The sequence below is a fragment of the Phlebotomus argentipes genome, unplaced genomic scaffold (genome assembly GCF_947086385.1).
Source record: "Phlebotomus argentipes unplaced genomic scaffold, Phlebotomus argentipes genome assembly scaffold_4, whole genome shotgun sequence".
Lineage (NCBI taxonomy): Eukaryota > Metazoa > Arthropoda > Insecta > Diptera > Psychodidae > Phlebotomus > Phlebotomus argentipes.
The window spans coordinates 3,500,039-3,519,196 of NW_026776174.1; the positions used below are offsets into that span (position 1 = coordinate 3,500,039).

Consider the following 19,158-nt stretch of genomic DNA (forward strand, 5'->3'; position numbering starts at 1 on the left):
ATCTCCCGCGTGTTCCTAAATCCCAGTTTTATGAATAGCTCGTATAATTTTAAATCGTCTCAATGGTTTCTAAATTGTCAGTTTAAACTCGAGCTTTATTACAAAGACGCTTTCTGTCAATGTCTGCAATAAAATTTGGTAGAGTAGGGGAGCGCATAGTTATCTCGGTCAGCATCTTCGACATAAACTTCTCGAAAGCACATGTGTCGAAAATACCAGAGAATCGTTTATTTTATTTACTTAACGTCATAGAGAATTAATGTGTAGAATAATTCAAACTTCTACTTTAATTAATAAATCAACTCAAAGAAAACTGTCCAATAGTTGCTCAAACAAAAAATAGCGCCCTCGTGATTTTTGCGAGTGAACCTTTATTTTGCTGATTTTATCGTAGTTCTGTTAACGCTGGCTTATCAGATTTCCAACAATCTCGATGGTATTCGTGGCAGTGCGATAAAGTGATTGGCAGTATCTGCATTTCCCTTCACGAGATTTCAAAGCTTTTCACTTCTTGTGCTCAATATAAAAGCAATTGAGGCAAAGCCACTTTGTGGTTACACCTTCTCACATGCAATTTTTCTATATTGTGGGGAGGAGAGAGATGGTCTAATATACACGGAAGAAATTTATATCAGGTGTTAAAGCAGGTGTTGTTCTATAGAATAAATCCACAGAAATCATTGCTGGAATAACCACATCACTGTTGTGCAATAGAGCAATTTATAGAAAGTCGTTTATATACAATAAAATCGTCAAGTTTGTGGAGTGTTTTGCTGTGAGATAGAAAACTAAATAAACTATATGTATTTCTCATCCTTCTTCTCTGACCTCTTCTCTTTGCAGTACTATCCGCCAAAAACGACCTCATACCAAAGTGAATGCGAACTCTCCGGATCGTATGTGTCCCTGGAGTGTCCTTCGCCTCCGGGTCCACCGGCATGCCTTCCTGAATCCCGACGGGATCCGCAAGTAAGTCACTTTTTAGGCGCGCACCCTATAAAAGCGTATTATTATGTAGTGGAAAGAAAAGAGAGACAGCATATAAGAGCATGCTGGCACAATATATTTGCAATATAACGTAAAATCAGGCTATAAAACTGACTACACACGCAATGGATGAGATTAAATTGCTATGCGTTATCTATGCGTATATTTTTTCGAGTATGTATATTCGGTGCTCCGGCAACATCTCCATAAACCACGGCACTTCGTGTTTTCTATATAAAAACACAAATACGGGCGCAAGCGAGAAATATCCTGCACGCCAATTCGGCAGAAAAATGCTTTCACTTTTGAGCAAATCGTTATTTTATGCTAATTGAATACATAATTACATCCAAACCTCGCTATAGCAGGAGCAATTTCAAAATTTTCCTCAATGATGAAGTGGTTTACATTTTCTGAATATCTCTCTCTCTCTCTCTCTCTCTCTCCGGAATGGAGCTTTTTCAGTGATTTTCATTCAGGATTTTTCATAAGAATACACCGAAGCACCATCATAATGTATTCTCTTACCATTATCCATCTGAAATATCTCTCATTTACAATACAAAATTCATGTAAATTCTACTCCAAGCTCTTAATAATATCTCGTTTACTCCTCCCGCCGTCTATGAAATTGCCACGATGTCGAATCAGTCGAGGCTGAGTACATTCTTGAAGACACTGTATCTTGAGCTAGCTTTAAAGGAGCCTCTAGTGCCGGGATGGGCGCAACCAGTTGCTCCTGGCGCACTCAGTGCAGCACGACTAGAGCCAGAGCTGCGACTGCACATGCAATCGCACGGGACAAATGAAATCATATCTGTGGATCAGTTGCTGACGCCAATTCAGGTAATTTTTCATATTTTATTCACCTCAAAACCGAACACTTAGAAATCGTCCGATCTTGGAAGAATTCACCAAAGAAGACAACTTAAACGGGATGCATTTTACTCTTTGATTCTCAATTTAATCTTCCTGGTGATTTGCACGAGATGCTCCAAACCCATTCACAGCAAAGTTTAACAATATTTTATTTTCTCCAAATGCCAGACAAAAGATGGACCATTTCTGGAGGCACCGCGAAGAGTGCTGGTGGAATGTCCCACGTGGGCGATTCACAGCACATTGGCGCTTCGTATCTTGCATGCGTGGTCGAGAGACCATCCATGGCCGCAGCGTGGCACCCCCGTGGCCGTGGCCATCTTCATTCCGCTGGCCGAGCTCAAGGGCAGCATCTCCAACTATGTGGCCAAAGAGCTGCTGCCCAAGGGACCATCCAATCCATTCGCTGGCGGCTTCGGCGGCTTCAATTCCGCCTGGAATTCGCTATCCAGCCTCAAGGCCAAGCTGCTCTTTGTTCTGGATGGGTACGACACTCCACGTGGATCACCAAAGAGAAAGGGCAAAACGCTGCCCGCCGATGTGATAGATCTTCTGGAAGGACGCTTGTTTCCAGATGCGCGAATTGTAGTTATTAGTGTTGCTACGAATTGCACCGATCTGCTGCCCATGATGCAGCGCCATGTCACGTACGAGGGCTTGAGTTGGGGTAGGTCGGCCTCCTTGCTTGGAGGTGGCCAGTGGGGAGCGCCGTCGAGACTCTTGGACATCGTGCAGCAGTACCAAGCACTGCGAAGTGCCGTCCGGACGACGATTGGCTGCCTGGCCATTGCTTCCATCTACGAAGCCAACGGAGGAGATCTGCCTACTGAAGAGATCGACGTGGTGGAGTCTGTAATCAATTGCGTGGGATCGGAATCGTCGGCTAATAATGCAGCTGAATTGGGTCGATTGGCTCTGTTCACGCTTAAGACTCGTCGTTCGTCCGTAACAACCTCCGAAATACGAATGTACTGCTCGAGTCCGGACTCCACGATTCTCGGATGTCTAGAGAAAGCACCACTGTTCGGACGCACGGCAAGGCGGAAAGGGGAGAGCCACTATACGGCAGTGTGTGCGGGGGTGGCCGAATTTCTGGCCGCCAGCTACTTAGCCTCCCTCGCCAATCGACCGGGCTTGTTGGCTGCCGAGATAGCCGGACTGTCGCTAGGTGACGAAATTGATGCGGAAATGCTGAAAATTCTTACATTCTCCATGAGTTTGCTGGGCGGCAGAGCGCACATTCTGCTGTCCAAACTCACCCCTCTGTGGCTCAGTCCTCAGACCATTTTCTCCCTCGCCATTGCCGGCGGTGAGTCCGACACCAATTTAAATGCCTTATGTGACTTACTGGGAATTTCAAAATCGCCCCCTGTGTCGCCACTCGAGATGAGGCCCATCTGGGTGCAAATCCGCTCCACGCCGACGGAACTGAGGGGCTGGGGCATGGCGCTCAAGAGCCCCAGTTGCACACTGCGAAATCTTGAGTTGGCGTATCAGATGGAGAAGCACACCATCCACGATGCACGCAACGGCATGGACCACTTCCTGGACGCCATCGTGTGCAACGACAGCGTCACGACCCTGAGGATATCCTCGCTCATTGAGATAGATGCCAAAGAGACTGAAATTGGACACTTGGCCAATTGTGTTGCCAAAGCCTTAACAAAGCCCAAACTGGAGTCATTTGAATTGATCCTCACGCTGCTCGAGGAGGATCCACCGGTGCTCAAACTTCAGGCTGTTGTCTCGGCTCTGTGTCGTTCAATACCACGTCAGCCCAAACTCACTGCCATCCTGCTCGACTTGGGGCTCTGCACATCACAGCTAGTGCAATTGTGCAGCATTCTCGAGAAGTGTCCTCAGATTACTCGAGTTTCGTTGCCACATTTGCGATGCGAAAGGGGAGCTGTTGGAGCATTGGCCGCTCTCCTGACAAATCGACCCATCACTTCACTGGCTCTGCCCTCTTGCTGGGGCGCTCGCGATGACCCACCATCATCCAGTGGTGTCAGTATGGGTGAGTTTCAAATCGAATCAAATGCCATTCAACTTGATCCACTGCTATCAATCGTTTCCATGAAAGCCTATTTTTTCTCTTTGAATGTCAAATCTGTATTTGTGTAATTCCTTCAGGTTCTGGCAGTGGCAGTAGCACTGGAACTTCGGGTCTCATCAAACAATCATCTCTCACTGGTGCTCCGTCGCCTCGGGCTTATCCGCCAGGCCTCTTTTCCTCACTACCGCGCGGAGTTCTGCCTCCGCCAAGTAGTATGGGTCGATCTGCCACTCTTCCTCGACAGCCTATGGAGTTGCCAGCGGACAAGCGCAGCTCGGACTCTGTTGTTTCCTCTAAGCCATGGTATCCGACTCCCGCATGCGAAGGAGGTCCTCACAATTCAGGGACACTGCATGATCTCTTCCTAACCATCCGAGAACCGTATTCTCGGCTCAATGGACTGGATCTTAGCAAAGCCCAACTGTCTCTCGAGGACGCCATGTGCCTTGGTGAAACCGTGCGGATCTCCACAACGCTGCACTCCTTGAAGATCGAAGGCGCGTCCCGTTTGAGTGAAATCCTACCATCAGTTTTGGGTGCTAGTGAGTCTCCGTGTCTCCAAATGATGAGCATCGGCTCACCGAGACTCGCACTCGAAGACGGTGCCATCGCCATGTCGTCTCGAGCTCTGGCCAACTGCTCAACCCTCAAGCTGCTCAGCATTGAGGGTTGGAGCTTCCGAATAGAGGTGAGCGTGAACTGAATTTCAAGAAAGCATATCCAAGATGAATGACACCACTTCGTGCTTGCTCCATTAATTACAGTCGGCAGCATCACTGAGCGCCCTCAGGGCATTCCTCTCGTTCACCTCCATCCGGGAATTGGGACTCTCCAACTGTCGCCTCCACTTGCCCATCTTCAAGAGTGACGCCATGCCCCAACCCACGTACGAGTGCCGATCGGTGGTGGTTATTAAAATTTCAGGCGCACAGGTAAATTATTAATTTGTCGTTTTAGCTGAAAGTCGACTCCTCAACTGAATTTATTTGTTCCCGTCTCAAAGGTAATTCTCGGCGACCACATAATTCTACGTGGCCCTCAGCTTCTTCCCCACATCGGTGGCTTTCCCTGTCTCAGGGAGCTTGATTTATCCTCTCCGGCTCGATCTGGACTCGGCGGCACAACATCTCCACCCCTCATCATGGATGACAAGTGTGTAATTACATTCTTTCAGACTCTACATTTGCAGTTTAGGTGAGTCTGTCTTGCTAAAACTTCCCCCATGAGAAAAGCTCTCGTCCTTCCATGCGCTCGAGCACAGAAATATATCCCAAAATAAATACAGCACGAGTGGTAAATATCTCTCTGGCATTTTATCCATCCGACAACCCGTATTTAACCCAATATAGTGCCTTTTTCACTTAAAGCGCCCGATATTAAGGAATATAATTGAGCGTCTCACTCCACCCACAGTCGAGCTTTTGCCTGTCGAAAGCACTGCGGGTTCTCGCGAAGAAGAGCCAGAAAGCTATACGCAGAAAATGGAGAGAAATGCTGAGGGTGAATCGCTGGGTTGGGGGCTAAATTAAGATTTCGCCTTAAACATGGACTCATATAGCGACTGTTATCAATGTTACTTACTTGAAAGACAATCATCCTTCCCGTGAAAATTCCTCGCAACATCTCTCCAAATGTCATGCATATAAACGTTCAGTTTACGTCCTTGAGTATAAAATGTATAATGTAATTCCTGGAAGGCAAAAGCAACGAAAATCCACTCTTTAATTCAATCACTTTTGTTTTCGTGAACTCACACATTATATACCATTTCTTCTTCACTTTATCGAGCTCGGGATTTGGCTGTGCCTTTAGGACGGGGTGGTCAATTCCTTGGATTCTGTGTGTTCTTCTGCTTAATTTACTCTTTGAAACTCAATAAACTTGAAATACCTCGCTTTATGGGGAGAATATTGGGGTCAGACTACACTTATCCCTGAAGGAGTCTTGTGGAGTAATAAAACTTTTGTGAACGACAGCCTTCAACGCTAAAGATCCGCAGGGAGAATTAGTATTAACTTATTGCATAAAGAAAGAGGCTAAAAATAGAAGTTTCCAAGATTGTCATAATTGAAAGTCTTAATTTTGCCATTCATCATTGTAGTCATTGCAGTGCAAATAATTCTGTATAGAAATATGATTAATACTCTTCAAGAGCACAAAATCACTGAATAAGACATTTTGGACTTTAAGTATTTCATGTGTTTGTAAAGTGTGAGAATTATAGTGTTGCTGAAGTTAACGACGAAAAGGTCATTTCTAAAATGATCCTGTTATTTTCCCACCTTCTGCGTTTATTCTGTATTTATTTACTGTCTAGAGACGGAGATATTTACCACTATAGTGTACATAAATACGAGCGCCACTTGTAAGAGCTCTTCCACTAAATTCATCATTTTCATTAAATGGGAAGAAGGGATGAAGTTGTAGTTAAAATTCCATCATTGTCATTTTGCAGTTTGCTAAACACTTTGAAAATGTGCAACTGGATTCTTCATCTCGACGATGCTGCCAAGACACTGAAGACGGTTTCAAAGTCCCTGCGAAATAGTCCGCTGAGCCACATAAAGGTTGATGGAATTTCTGTGTTGGATCGCGTGAAGAAGAACCGCATTGAGCCACAATTTATGCACATATTGTTCGCCGCTGTGCCCCAACTCAGGTGGATGGGCGTGAGCCTGTCGGGCATGAGAGAGGATCAGATTGCGGCCATCGGAGCGGGTGTTCTTGATTTGAAGGGGAATGAGATTGACATCAGGTAAAGCTATTTGACCAGTATCTTCCTCACCCACTCCATCCATTCTCGACCCATCACTAAGCCATCCTTGCCAATTTCCTCAAACACCTTCATCCCTCCACGGAATTCCCCATTCATGGGCCTCACGAGCGACTGTGGCAAAAATAGTTATGCTGAGGCCGCCTCGGAGGATGGCCAACGGATTGAAAAGTTCATCTTCCATTCCCCAACAACTGGAATAATTTTCCTCTACAACTTTCATATCACCATTTATGCCTCCAGCATTTTTCTGCTCACCCCAAAATTTCTCTCCGCTTCTTTTCTCGCACTTCGATATACAGTTAAATTTAGCCTCATACACTCAGATAAATTGGTCCATTGAGACAGGAAAAGGGTCACTTTGAAATCATGTGCTTCTTTTTAGAGAAACTTTTGCTACGCGACAGATAAGTTGCTGACTTGAATTTGCATTATCACAAGAGAGCGGAAATACTCGGGAAAATTTTCATGAATTGCATTAACACAAAAATTATGTCAGAGGAATTTCATTTTATTCCCAAATAACAGACAATATCAGCCAAAATGTGCACTTTGGTAAACAAAAATATTATTATTTACAATTAGGAGCATAACTACACGTAGAATCATTTTAATTTATATTAAAAAATCGATAATTTCCAAAAATATATCCTATTTAGTGCTTAATCATTGTCATGGAAAGCGTTTCAGCTAATGACGATTAGCTGGTGTATTTTCCTTGGGTAGGAAAAGCGATATTTGCATGGATAACATCCACTCAACAAGCTCTGATTTTTATCGCTGTACAACATCGAGAATCTTACCCCACGATTTCCTCGTATTATTTTTCTCTAGGCTCAGCGATTCAACCATCGAGAACGCAAGATTAATGACGCAAGCCATCGGATTGGATGGGAAATTTGATATTCGTGTTTCGACATTCGGCACATCAACGGGAATCCTGATTCATGTGGAAAAGGCGGGCAACAAGAGTTTGTCACGTAAGAGGAAGGATTGAGGCCAACACGACGTTTCGCTCAAGATTTCATCACTCACATAGACATACGGCACGCATATTACAATAGGAAATACTCTTAAATATTCGTCCCCATCCATAGCGAATTTGTCTCTCTCGCAAAGTTAATTTGAGGGGGTGGAACAGCCCCCGAAACCTCCACTCTATAATGTATTAAACTGTAATTTAAATAGTAAGTCCCAGCGATGCGCGACACAATTGAAAAGCCTTTTGTTCCCAACTTTCACGTCTACTCTCGATGCAAAGGACATTGTTAAGGTAAGAAATTGCTCATTTTCTGCAAATATATCCTGTGTGGATATAACTTTTGGAGTGTGCATATATTGTTAGAGAGACAGAGAGGTAAGTAAGTGTTGATAAAAATTAAATTTGGCAGAAAGCGAATGGATGCACTATGAAATAGTGAAAATAAAATTACACTCCTATACATACAAGTGGTATAGTAACTGTTTAATTAAATTAAATGTTAATCAAATAGAATTTATATATTATATATATAAAGGTAAAATGTGAAAAATTTTACAGAGAATAATTGTTGCTAGAAATGGAGTAAATTAAACCCAACAATTTGAATAATACATGAATAATCATTTGATATATAAAAAAAAATATGGTTAATAAGTGTTGAGAATATTTAATAGATAGAATATTGAAAATTTTTGACATAGAGAGAGAAAGAGAGAAAATTTATTTATGTATAGTGGTTTTTGGTTCGAAATTGTTGACTGAATTGATGGTGAGAAAAAAAATTGAAAATTTTAACTAGAAAACACAGAGAAATATTATGAATGTGAAATGATGGAAAATGCGATGTAGAAATTTACATATCCAGAACCAATATTGATTTTCTTTATACGAAAATTTGTTTTCTCACGGGAGAAGCAAAGCATATATACTAAAAATATCCCCCTCATTTTACAATTGTTATTCTAATATTTTATATTATATAAATGGCTGTGTGTACTGAAAAATAAATAACACTTATCGTTTGAATGCTCAATCACTTTAAATACATTTTATTAATTTATACACTAAGAAAGAGAAATGAATATTCACATGTAAGGACAATATTTAAGATGATAGAGGCAAATGTGTTGCGATAATTGTATTCAAGTAAATTATAAAATGGAGAATTGTAGGCATTACAATTGATTGTGTAAATTGATGGAACACCTCAGAAATTTTCAATGACTTTTAGTATTGCAAAGCAAAAAAGGTGAAACTAATAAAATATAAGTAGAGCATTAAGGCATTATTGATGCATATATAACGATGTTAATGTATTAAAAAACTGAAATATACAAGTATACACAAAATCAATCATTTTTTACAGCGTTTTATTCACATGTTGACTTTAAAACATGTTATTTTTCTCTGGGATTTCAATTCACGAGTGATCTGAAAACAGTCGCATTGTCTTGGTTCAGGAAGAGGAGCTTAAAGACATCATTGTAGAATTCGGGGTAGTATTCGCATGCCCTCTGGCAGTCTGGCATCCAGTTGACTTCCAGCAGTTTCGGCTGAATCTTGCCATCGTCCCAACTGAGAATAATGTCAGCTGCATACAGTGCTCGACTCTGAAGATTAGCGCCAAGTCCACATGGCGGCACTTTCTGCACGGCGCCCGACAGCATTTCCCTCAGCATCTCGCAAATTGCCACCTCCACCTCATCCCAAGGGTGTTCTGGGTATTGCTCTGACCATTTGATTAAAAATTCAGCACACGGCAAGTGGTGGAGATCAGCCGTTTCGCTGTAGTTCATAACCGTGAAGTGTGTCTCGTAGTCAAAGCCATCGTCGAGACGGTATGATCGATTGGCGAAGCGCAAGAAGAAATTGCGATGGACATGTGCGCTCAGCGGATTAATGCTCTTCAGGAGAATCACGTATCGCACATCAAACTTCACGCGTGCCCCCTCGAGATCCGTGCGAGTGAACAGCACTGGATGCTCCACGTACTTCTGGGCAATCTTTGGCCCTGTCGCCGGCAGTCTCATTATGTGACCAATATCGCTGGTGATGTGCATATCGAGACCACGGGCCAGATTCCATGGCTTGCAGATCCAGTGATTGTCAAGATTTTGCGCCTCGCGCTGTTGATAGTAGCTGACAAATTGGATGAGCTCCGTGTTCAGGTTAAAAGTCGTGGGAAGCCACTTGGGATAAGTTTCCAAAGTATTGGCATTTGAGTGCTGAGGAGCCACGCGACGACAAACAATGCTCAGGAGATCCTTCACTGTCAGCACATTTTCGTAAGGAAATTGATTGATGAATTTATTGGGGTTCTGCTGACTGAACTCCAGATAGTCCTTAAAGTGACTGCTGAGCCACAGAACATCCGCATCATCAGGTGAGTCAACGATCTCAAAGGCCTCGTCAGTGAGATATTTGTTCACGAAAGTGTAATCCGCATACACTCTCAATGGTCGATTGGCATCAACTTCTGGCTCCTCCTTATCCGCATCTGGCAGTGATTCCTCTCTCATTCTCCCGCCCAGGAAGTATTCCTTCTCTGGCTCCACCTGAACGAAGTCCTCCTCCGAGAAATCCGTGTACTTCCAGGGCAGCAGCAGGGCATTCCTCTTCTTCTCGTCATCCGCATTGTACTGCTCCACATAATCCCTCGTGACAATCTCATCCTCTTCGCAGTCCACCACGGGAAACAAGATGCTGTACGTCACCTGATCTGGGAGATGTAAAAAGGGTACAACCCGGAAATTGGGCGTGTCGCAGTGCTGAATTCCGGATCCCACTTCATCCATGATGTACCAAATGGGCATTTGGCTCTCAATGGAGATTCCCGTCGCGTTCACCGAGTACATTGAGTTGTATCTCCACAGCCTCCTCATGACCTTCTTCACGCACACTTCCTGCGTCTCGTTCTCCTGGTCCACGCCCATAATCATGCACATCCTCTTGAGTAAGCTGGGCATTTGCTCCAGTTGCTTCTGAGCACTGTCCATCCGGAACGTCCAGGCGTGATCCACGAGGAAAATAGCATCTCTGTCACTCTCCTCGATGCCTCCAGGCTTAGACACCACCACTGTCCACACGGGATCATCCTCCTGATGTCCGCCCTCGCCATAATCCAGCAGCAGGAGCGACAGAAAGTCGCCGGCATCGAAAATTTGGTTGTACAACTTATTGCAGAGACTTGGCCAGAAATGGGGCGGCACCGCCGATTGTCTCAGCTGGGGCTCGTGAAGAGTGAGAAAAGATTCATAGTTGCTTCCATCTTCAGTGGCTCCATTCATTTTCTCACGAGAAAACAAGGAAAATCACGCACAGAAAAATCACACCCACGAGAAAACAAACCTTGACAACTCGACACGTGTTGAGTGGGATTCTAGTGCGCAGCTCTGGAAAGAAAGTAGATAAATTTGAATTTTATCCAAAAGTAACGGTCAAATTTGGGATTAATTGCGTGAATTTCTCAAAATTAAATATCTGCAAATCCAATTACTTTGCATCACACTGTAAATTGCCTGCAAAAATTTAATTCTTTTGTTATCTCCAAATATGATGAAAAATTTATAGCGCAATGATGGAATATGATATTTTTATATGAGTAATTGGCTCAAATTTTACTTCAAATTCTAATTATTTTACTAGGAAATAGCCAGAGCAACATAATGCGGAAAAATGCGTGAAAAATATTCTGATATTTCGGGGGTCAATGGTGAAATGCGCGGGAAAAGTGCTAGAACGCGACAACAGAGAAGCGCAGACGATATTTTTTCGCCAAACTCCCAATCGCTGAACTCTATAACATTTCAAATAGCGTTATCATCTTCCGGACGAGTTTCTCTCGCAATTCAGTCATTTGTCGGCAGTTCGAGTGTGCGGATGGTGAAAATAGACGCAGACATGGTGTTGAAAATTACAGTGATCCTCGCCTTAATGGCGGCGTCTGTGTGCGCGCAGAAGAGCAATCGCTTCGTCGGTGGACAATTTGTAAGCTTGGGTGATCGCGAGGTGATTAACACGATGCGGGAGCGCAATGTCACGGAGCGCCCCATCACGCGAGAGCAGTTCGAGCAGCTCACGCGGAAGTTCCGCGCCAGCATGTCGCGCCTGAAGCAGAAGAACAAGAAGCTGGACGCGGTGTTCCTCATTGACTCCAGCTCGAGCGTGGGTCGGCGCAATTTCATGAGTGAAGTGAAGTTCGTGAAGAAACTGCTCAGTGATTTTCCCGTCAGCATCAACTACACGCGAGTGGCTGTGGTCCAGTTCAGCTCGCACGGACGAATTGTGAGTATGATCGCGAGCGCTTATCGCGGGAGCGCCACTGTGGGTCAGTGACGGGGTCACATCTGGAAGTGTGTTACGCTAGCAAAAATATTGTCTGAGTCACGCGTGTGGTTGACTCCCGGTGGCGCCGGGGAATGTCTGCGATAACAATATTTTTGTTTGGCCTCTCGCACCCGACCGTCCGTCTAAGAGTCTCGAGTGTGTGAATCTATTTTTAGCACCGACACATTGACCAGATTTCCATACCCAAGCGAGGCAATGACAAGTGCATGCTGATCAATCACGAGATCCTCAGACTGAGATTTATCGGCGGCGGAACTTTCACCTATGGCGCCCTAAGGGAGGCACGGGATATCCTGTCCAAGGCGCGCAAACACAGCCAGAGAGTGATCTTCCTCATCACGGACGGTTTCTCGAACGGGAAAGACCCAATCCCGTTGGCTAACCGACTGAAGAGGGACAATGTGACGATCTTCAGTGTTGGGATCGCAAATGGGAATGTCGAGGAGCTGAACAAGATTTCTACTGAACCAGCTGAAGATCACACTTTTCTCCTCAACAATTTCACGCAATTTGAGAGCTTGGCGAGGAAAGCTCTGCATGTTGGTGAGATTCGTACGCGCAACTTATTTGAAAGAAAGATATGATGAAAATTCCCCTTTGCAGACTTTCGTATGGGTCAACAAATCCCCACAAATTCAACCTTCTGCGGAAAACTATGTGATCGGTCTGAAAACGGAACGTGCTGCGATGAGAATGCTGTTTGCTCTTGCGGAATAGGATCCGGGCACTATTCTTGCCTGTGCAAGCCAGGATACTTCGGATCAGGTCTGAAGAACAACTGCCATGCTTGCTCAAATTCCACCTATTGGCACACGTGGAATTTCTGCAAACCCTGTCCCGACATCAACCACATCACAATGGGAGCTGCGATAGGAATCGAAGGATGTGTTTGCAAAGATGGCTTTCTGCCCGTCGAAGGAAATCGTTGTGAAGTCATAACGTGTCCGAAACTCACTCCTCCCAAGAATGGTTACTTCGTGAAGCATCCTCAGGGATGTGGGAATGTTCTGAATGCTGCTTGTGGCGCTCGATGCAAGTCAGGATATCAGTTAGTTGGCAGCAGCATAAGATTGTGTCAGCAGAACGGAACTTGGTCAGGAAGTGAGCCTGAGTGTGTCTGTAAGTAGATTTTATCAACATATTTCTGGTAAAATATTTTAATTTCTCTCTAATTTCTTTTAGTAAAAGCCTGCCCTGCCCTTCAAGTACCTTACTACGGACAGGCTGTGTGCAAGAACAGCGATCTAAATCTGATTGCAGACTACACTCCCAGAAACACAACCTTCATGGAGTATTACATGGAAGATGAGCATCGCATCACTGAACCAATGCCAATTGATACAAACTGTATATTCAAGTGCGGTCCTGGATATTATCTGGTAGGTTCTTCTTCACGCAATTGCTTGCCCCTATCGAAGTGGGATGGTCTCCAAACCACCTGCCGACAGATATTCTGTTCAAAACTACCCAAGATAACTTTTGGCTCTTACGATCCAACCGATTGCGATGAGAACAAGTCAACTCATGGAACAAATTGCACCATCATTTGTGACGAGGGATTCGATATCAAAGGACCAGTTCAGAAGACATGCACGGGAAAACGCAATGGATTCTGGACGCACAAGAGCAAACATCCCAAGTGCGTCGATGTGACACCGCCAAAGCTTACATGTCCGGAAAACATGACACTGAGTATTGAAAGCACGGAAAGCTATGCAATAGTGACGAGTGTTCCCAAACCCAGTGTTTCAGATAATTCAGGGATGAATGTAACTTTCTGGACGAAGCCAGTTCTCGAAGCTAATGTGACACAATTGACTTTAGGAAGTCACATTTTCTCATATATCGCAACAGATTCGTTCAGAAACAGAGCTATTTGTAATTTTACCATAACTGTTGAGGATAGAACGCCTCCCGTTCTGGACAATTGCTTTGATCCACCAGAGTTCTATGTGAGAACGTTCGGTCCGAAGAAAATGATGGTTGAGTGGGAAGATCCCATCATCTATGACAATTCTAATACGAACTTAAATATAAGCCAATCACTGGAGCCAGGTTATCTTAAACCGGGAAGATATGAAGTAAAATACACAGCAACTGATTCATTTAACAACTCTGCTTCCTGCACCATGAATATAACCGTCAAGGAGTTGCAGTGTGAGAAGCCTGCTTTTCCAGAAAATGGAAAAATGATTTGTGCCTCAAATGACACACAAATGTGGTGCCATGTCATCTGCAATTCGGGATTTGCCGCCTATGATGCTTATGATGAAAGTCACATGGAAAATCTGACCCTATTCTGCGATCACGATCATCCTCGATGGAAATACGATCCCATGATTGACTGCACGAAAATTGATTTGCCCGAATCCGTAGATGAAGTGCTGACAATCTCTCTCGACTCAGACATGGACTTCTGCGAGTCTGAGCACAAGGATGATTTCTACAGGGAGATGAGAGAGTACGCCCACCAGGAGTTTTGCGGCAATCAAACTAATTGCGAAGTCATCACTGACCTTCCTCTCTGCACCACCGATGAAGTGCCGTCGGATCCCAATCTCGACAAGAACGTGTACCACATCATGAAGAAGCGGGAGTTGGGAAATGGTGCACGCAAGAACCGCCGAAGACACAGAATGCACTTGAGAGTGAGTGTCGTTAATCAGGCGCGACGAGGTGGGCAGAACAAGGATTCTCACTCCAGGAAATTAAAGACTGGCGCTGAATTCTTCAGCAAGAGCATCCAGGGAAAATACACGGATGTGAAATTAAATGTGGGTGAATTGTCGATGAATGAAATTTACAAGTGCCCCAACGGGAGTGTCTTGAAGAAGCAATTTTGCGGTGAGTTTCTCTTCTGAGATTTTCTTCATTGTCCCCATTATAGCGAAGAGGAGGCGTGCTATTAACATTTCACTATGACCTCGATATCATTGTGCTGGGCGAAGCCCGGCTAAAAACACCCCCAAAAAACATTTTCCTAAGTAATCCCAAGGAATCCTAATCCTAAAAACCTACAACTTTTTTCTTATCACTTCCTTTTTAATTTTAGCTCAACTCATCAATGTTCTTTCCTCTAATATTTTGCAGTGCAATGTCCGAGAGGAACTTATCACAACAAAACCGGAAATTCATGTCAAGTGTGTCCTAAAGGAGCCTATTCTGATGCTCCCGGTCGACAGGAGTGCCAAATCTGTCCTCTGCATCACTCAACGCGACGCGAAAACAACAAATCCGACAAGAGTTGCCTCCAACAGTGTCCTCCAGGCACAATGGCTCGACTAAAGGTACCCAAGAGAGTGGGAGTCGCCCATGCACTTCAGAAAACCTTCATGCCGTACTGCAAGAAATGTCTGCCAGGCGAGTATCAAGCTCTGTACGACCAAATCCGCTGCGAACCATGTCCTGATGGATTCATTTCCCCACGCGGCGCCAAATCCTTCACCGACTGCTCACCGAGAAGATTATTCCCCTGCCAACTGCCAGATCCTGTGTGTGGCCAGAACGGGGCTTGCATACCAGACGCTAAGAATCCCTACTTGTACAGTTGCATTTGCAATATTGGCTTCCAAGGATCTCACTGTGAACAGCACGTTGATCTTTGTCTCTCATCGCCATGTCTCAATGGTGGAATTTGCCATCACGTCAGCACAACCGAGATTGGTTGTCAGTGTCCGGAAGCATTCACAGGACTTTTCTGTGAAGAAATTGTCACACCTTGCTTGAACATCTCCTGCCAGAACGGAGGAGTTTGCTTTGAGATAGGCGATAAGGGCACTTGTGAATGCCCTGAAGGATTCTCTGGGGATTTGTGTGAAATTGAAGTCAATCACTGCGCTGACAATCCCTGTGAAGCTGGAGAGTGCCAAAGTATCCCTGATGTTGGGTATCAGTGCACTTGTCCGCCGGGAATCATTGGCAGACGTTGTCATTTGAGACCTTGTGACTATTTTCCCTGCAACTCTCATCAGATCTGTATCGATTTACCTGAAGTTCCCACAACTAAACTCAGCTTCTTGTGTCGATGTCCAGTGGGATTGAAAGGAATAAACTGCACTGAAGTAGACAATCCATGTGATAAGGATGCGTGCAAAAACAACGGTATGTGCTTCCCGAAAGCCCTGCGAAATGGTCTCAACGATGAAAGAAATGAGAGCCTTTTCGAGGAGTTCACTTGCCAATGTCCTCCGTACTTTTACGGGGATTTGTGTCAAGCTCTCGTCACGCCGGACTACGTCTTGCAATTCTCCAAGCCGCACACAACGAATTATGCCATGCTTCCTGGTCCCAGTCGGGATTTGGAGCAATTCACTCTCTGCACATGGATCAAGAGTGAGGATGACCACAACTACGGTACAATCATCTCCTATGCAACAGCAGGACAGGACAATATGCTAACGCTGACGGACTACAACGGCTTAGCGCTCTACGTGAACGGAAGCTTCAGTGTGTCCGATATTGTGGTGAATGATGGACACTGGCACTTCATCTGTGCCACGTGGATGAGCAAGGAAGGCTCCTATCAAATGTACTCAGACGGGATTCTTCAACATTCTGGCTACAACTTGAGTTCCAGCAATGCCGTTGAGAATGGCGGAGTTCTAGTTTTGGGACAAGAGCAGGACACCATTGGATCTGGGTTTAGTGACTCCGAAACCTTCATCGGGGAAATCGCTTATCTCGATATGTGGGATCGCGTGTTGGGGATTCAAGAGGTGCAAGAGTTCTACTCATCCTGTCATCCCTATCACGGAAATCTCTATTCCTGGAGTGACTTCAAGACACACCTCAAGGGTGATGTCACTGTCCAAGAGTCTCCGTTCTGTAAGCCCTGCCCAAAGAACTTAAACCTGATTAATGGAATTGTCAATTACTTTGCAAATAGAGCCATTTACACCTGTAATGAAGGATTCACACTGGAAGGTCTCCCGATCAGGAATTGTCTGCGAACGGCTGAGTGGCAGCAACCAGAACCGCTTTGCAAAAGTGAGACAAACTGCTAAGTCAATTGAGAATTATGTGGCTGATATTTTGTTCAATCTCTTTTCAGTTTTGGATTGCGGTCCATTAGAAAGCATCGCTAATGGTCACGTGTCGCTAGCAAGAACCACATTCGGAGCTAATGCAACTTACGTCTGCAGCAGAAGTTATGAATTGCAGAACGGAACACAAAGTCGGTTTTGTGAGAGCACGGGAAAATGGTCAGGAACTCCTCCGCAGTGCATTGGTGAGTGTTGTGTGATAAGTGAGAACAACAGGAAAGAATGCAAATAGATTTTTTATGGCTTTAAAATGGCTAAAAGTCTAATGGGAGAAAGCGAATTAGTTCAGACACACGGGTGAGGATTATAGTTGGCTATGCAATTTAGTAGCATTCGCTCTAATACCGAAGGTAGAAGTGCAAATGCCCCGATGAAAATAGCTGTGCACGAAATCACACACCTCTTCTGCTGAATAATAAATGACTGTGTACACCCTCGAAATTTTGCACAATTTTCAGATAATCTCACCCCATTTAGAACTCAGCTCAGCTCTGTGATAATTGAGTTTAGAGGGTGGGATCTGAGCAAATGTTTAACAATGGCAATTTTCATTTTTGCAGAGCGGAAGGCATGTCCTGCGGTGGAGCCGCCAAACTGGGGGCGAGCTGTGTACTCAACCCTGGCGCGGGATAAACACCCTCCAGGGACGTTTATTGAGTTCGAGTGCGCCAACGAGACGGTCCTCCAGGGACAGAGTCTGATTGTGTGTGAAGAAAGTGGTCAGTGGGACTTTGAGGTGCCCCAGTGTGTCCCTCGGGTGGAGTCATTTGAGATGGAAATCGTCACGAGGCGCACCGAGGACGAGGAAGACGCTCTGCCACTGCTCAGCAGGGAGGACTTCTGGGGTGTGCTGCGAACCTTCCTCTACCAGGGATGCGCAAATCAGCAGGAGACTAATCAACTGTGCAAATTGCACCAGGGCGTGGTGCTGAGTGATCTCGGGGAGATGCATTTGGAGCAGTCGCAGGGCGATGAGTTGCGTCTCTTTGGGGCCATTGAGGCCATTCTGGCGGAGAATGAGCGACAAGACCTCACAATTGGTAATTTGATGGAAAATATATTCAAACACGGAAGCATTTCCCGTGATGAAGAGGATCTCTTCAGGATGCAGCTCTGCTTCTTCATGGATTTAGTCATTTGGAATACACAGTACTATTTCGGAAATGACACACCATCCATACATGACGAGTCGCTGGATGTTAGTGAGAAACTTCCACTAGCGCTGGTGCAGCTCTTGGAGCCCATATACGAAAATTACAGGAAAAGCATTCTCGAGACGACCGAGAGCAGGACAAACACCACATCCTGCCCAGAGCAATTTCTCCCCCAGATCGAACACTCAAGAATTGTGGGCATTCACAGCTCGAGTGGCGAGAGTGTGAGTAATTTATTTAACTTTGCCACTGGCACGAGAATCGCTTTCGAATGCGAGAATGGCTTTCATATGAGTGGCGAGTTCGTGGCAGAGTGCAGAGCTGATGGGAAATGGGCAACAAAGGAGGGTGTGTGTTTGAGGAAATGTGAAATTCCATCAATACCGGCCAATATGAATCTCGAGAATTCCACCCAGCATATCTTCATTGTCGGCCAGAGGGTGAAGCTCAATTGTCTGGGACGCAGGGCGACTGGTGACCCATTCATTGAGTGTTTATCCACAGGAATGTGGAGCAATGTTCAACTCCAGTGTGCTTTAGATGGAAATTAAAACATCAATAATAGGGTCGTTAGGTGGCCCCTGGCCGATTGTCACGTTGGCCAGCAATTTATAGCGGAGATTTACTACCATTCTGCTTATGCCTGCTGTGCAGCAAAGCCAGAGGAATTACCATGAATTTGCAAGGATAACTTATATGTTAATATTATGTAGAACTGTATTCAATTATCGGATAAATTAACGAAATAAACAATGTGCAAACATTTGTTGTCTCTCTGAAAACACCAAATCTTCCTTGATATCATATGTGTGTATTTATGTGCTTCAATCTTATACATATTGCATTACAATTAGAAGATTCAATAACATCTAATATTATTATTCTCTTTATCATGTATGATTGTGTAAATACTCAAGAAGTTAGAAAGTCCTCAGACG

General features: G+C 44.7%; 3 protein-coding genes across 3 annotated transcripts in view; 2 read left to right on the forward strand and 1 right to left on the reverse strand.

Moving 5' to 3' along the window:
- LOC132257481 (uncharacterized) overlaps nucleotides 1-8,932 on the forward strand; it is a 43,847-nt gene extending 34,915 nt beyond the window's left edge. Inside the window, exons 5-12 of the mRNA XM_059754396.1 lie at nucleotides 844-969; nucleotides 1,639-1,833; nucleotides 2,035-3,883; nucleotides 4,000-4,610; nucleotides 4,687-4,854; nucleotides 4,926-5,116; nucleotides 6,378-6,677; nucleotides 7,530-8,932. Of these exons, the coding sequence (XP_059610379.1) occupies nucleotides 844-969; nucleotides 1,639-1,833; nucleotides 2,035-3,883; nucleotides 4,000-4,610; nucleotides 4,687-4,854; nucleotides 4,926-5,116; nucleotides 6,378-6,677; nucleotides 7,530-7,692 (3,603 nt within the window). The 3' untranslated portion in view covers nucleotides 7,693-8,932. The remainder of the gene's footprint in view (nucleotides 1-843; nucleotides 970-1,638; nucleotides 1,834-2,034; nucleotides 3,884-3,999; nucleotides 4,611-4,686; nucleotides 4,855-4,925; nucleotides 5,117-6,377; nucleotides 6,678-7,529) is intronic.
- A 98-nt stretch (nucleotides 8,933-9,030) lies between these two features.
- LOC132257482 (tubulin--tyrosine ligase-like protein 12) lies at nucleotides 9,031-11,040 on the reverse strand. The gene has a single exon (XM_059754397.1). The coding sequence runs from the start codon at nucleotides 10,962-10,964 to the stop codon at nucleotides 9,093-9,095; it is 1,872 nt and encodes a 623-aa protein (XP_059610380.1). The 5' UTR covers nucleotides 10,965-11,040; the 3' UTR covers nucleotides 9,031-9,092.
- A 570-nt stretch (nucleotides 11,041-11,610) lies between these two features.
- Nucleotides 11,611-18,991, forward strand: LOC132257932 (sushi, von Willebrand factor type A, EGF and pentraxin domain-containing protein 1-like). Its single transcript, XM_059755001.1, has 7 exons — nucleotides 11,611-11,961; nucleotides 12,180-12,567; nucleotides 12,628-13,143; nucleotides 13,207-14,868; nucleotides 15,115-17,010; nucleotides 17,075-17,251; nucleotides 17,627-18,991. The coding sequence occupies exons 1-7, from the start codon at nucleotides 11,611-11,613 to the stop codon at nucleotides 18,769-18,771; spliced, it is 6,135 nt and encodes a 2,044-aa protein (XP_059610984.1). The 3' UTR covers nucleotides 18,772-18,991.
- The last annotated feature ends 167 nt before the right edge of the window (nucleotides 18,992-19,158 follow it).

Coding starts and splice junctions, on each gene's coding strand:
- LOC132257482 (XM_059754397.1), bottom strand. CDS start 10,964: ATGAATGGAGCCACTGAAGATGGAAGCAACTATGAATCTTTTCTCACT.
- LOC132257932 (XM_059755001.1), top strand. CDS start 11,611: ATGGCGGCGTCTGTGTGCGCGCAGAAGAGCAATCGCTTCGTCGGTGGA. Junction 17,011..17,074: donor ACCAGAACCGCTTTGCAAAA/GTGAGACAAACT, acceptor ATCTCTTTTCAG/TTTTGGATTGCGGTCCATTA. Junction 17,252..17,626: donor AACTCCTCCGCAGTGCATTG/GTGAGTGTTGTG, acceptor TCATTTTTGCAG/AGCGGAAGGCATGTCCTGCG.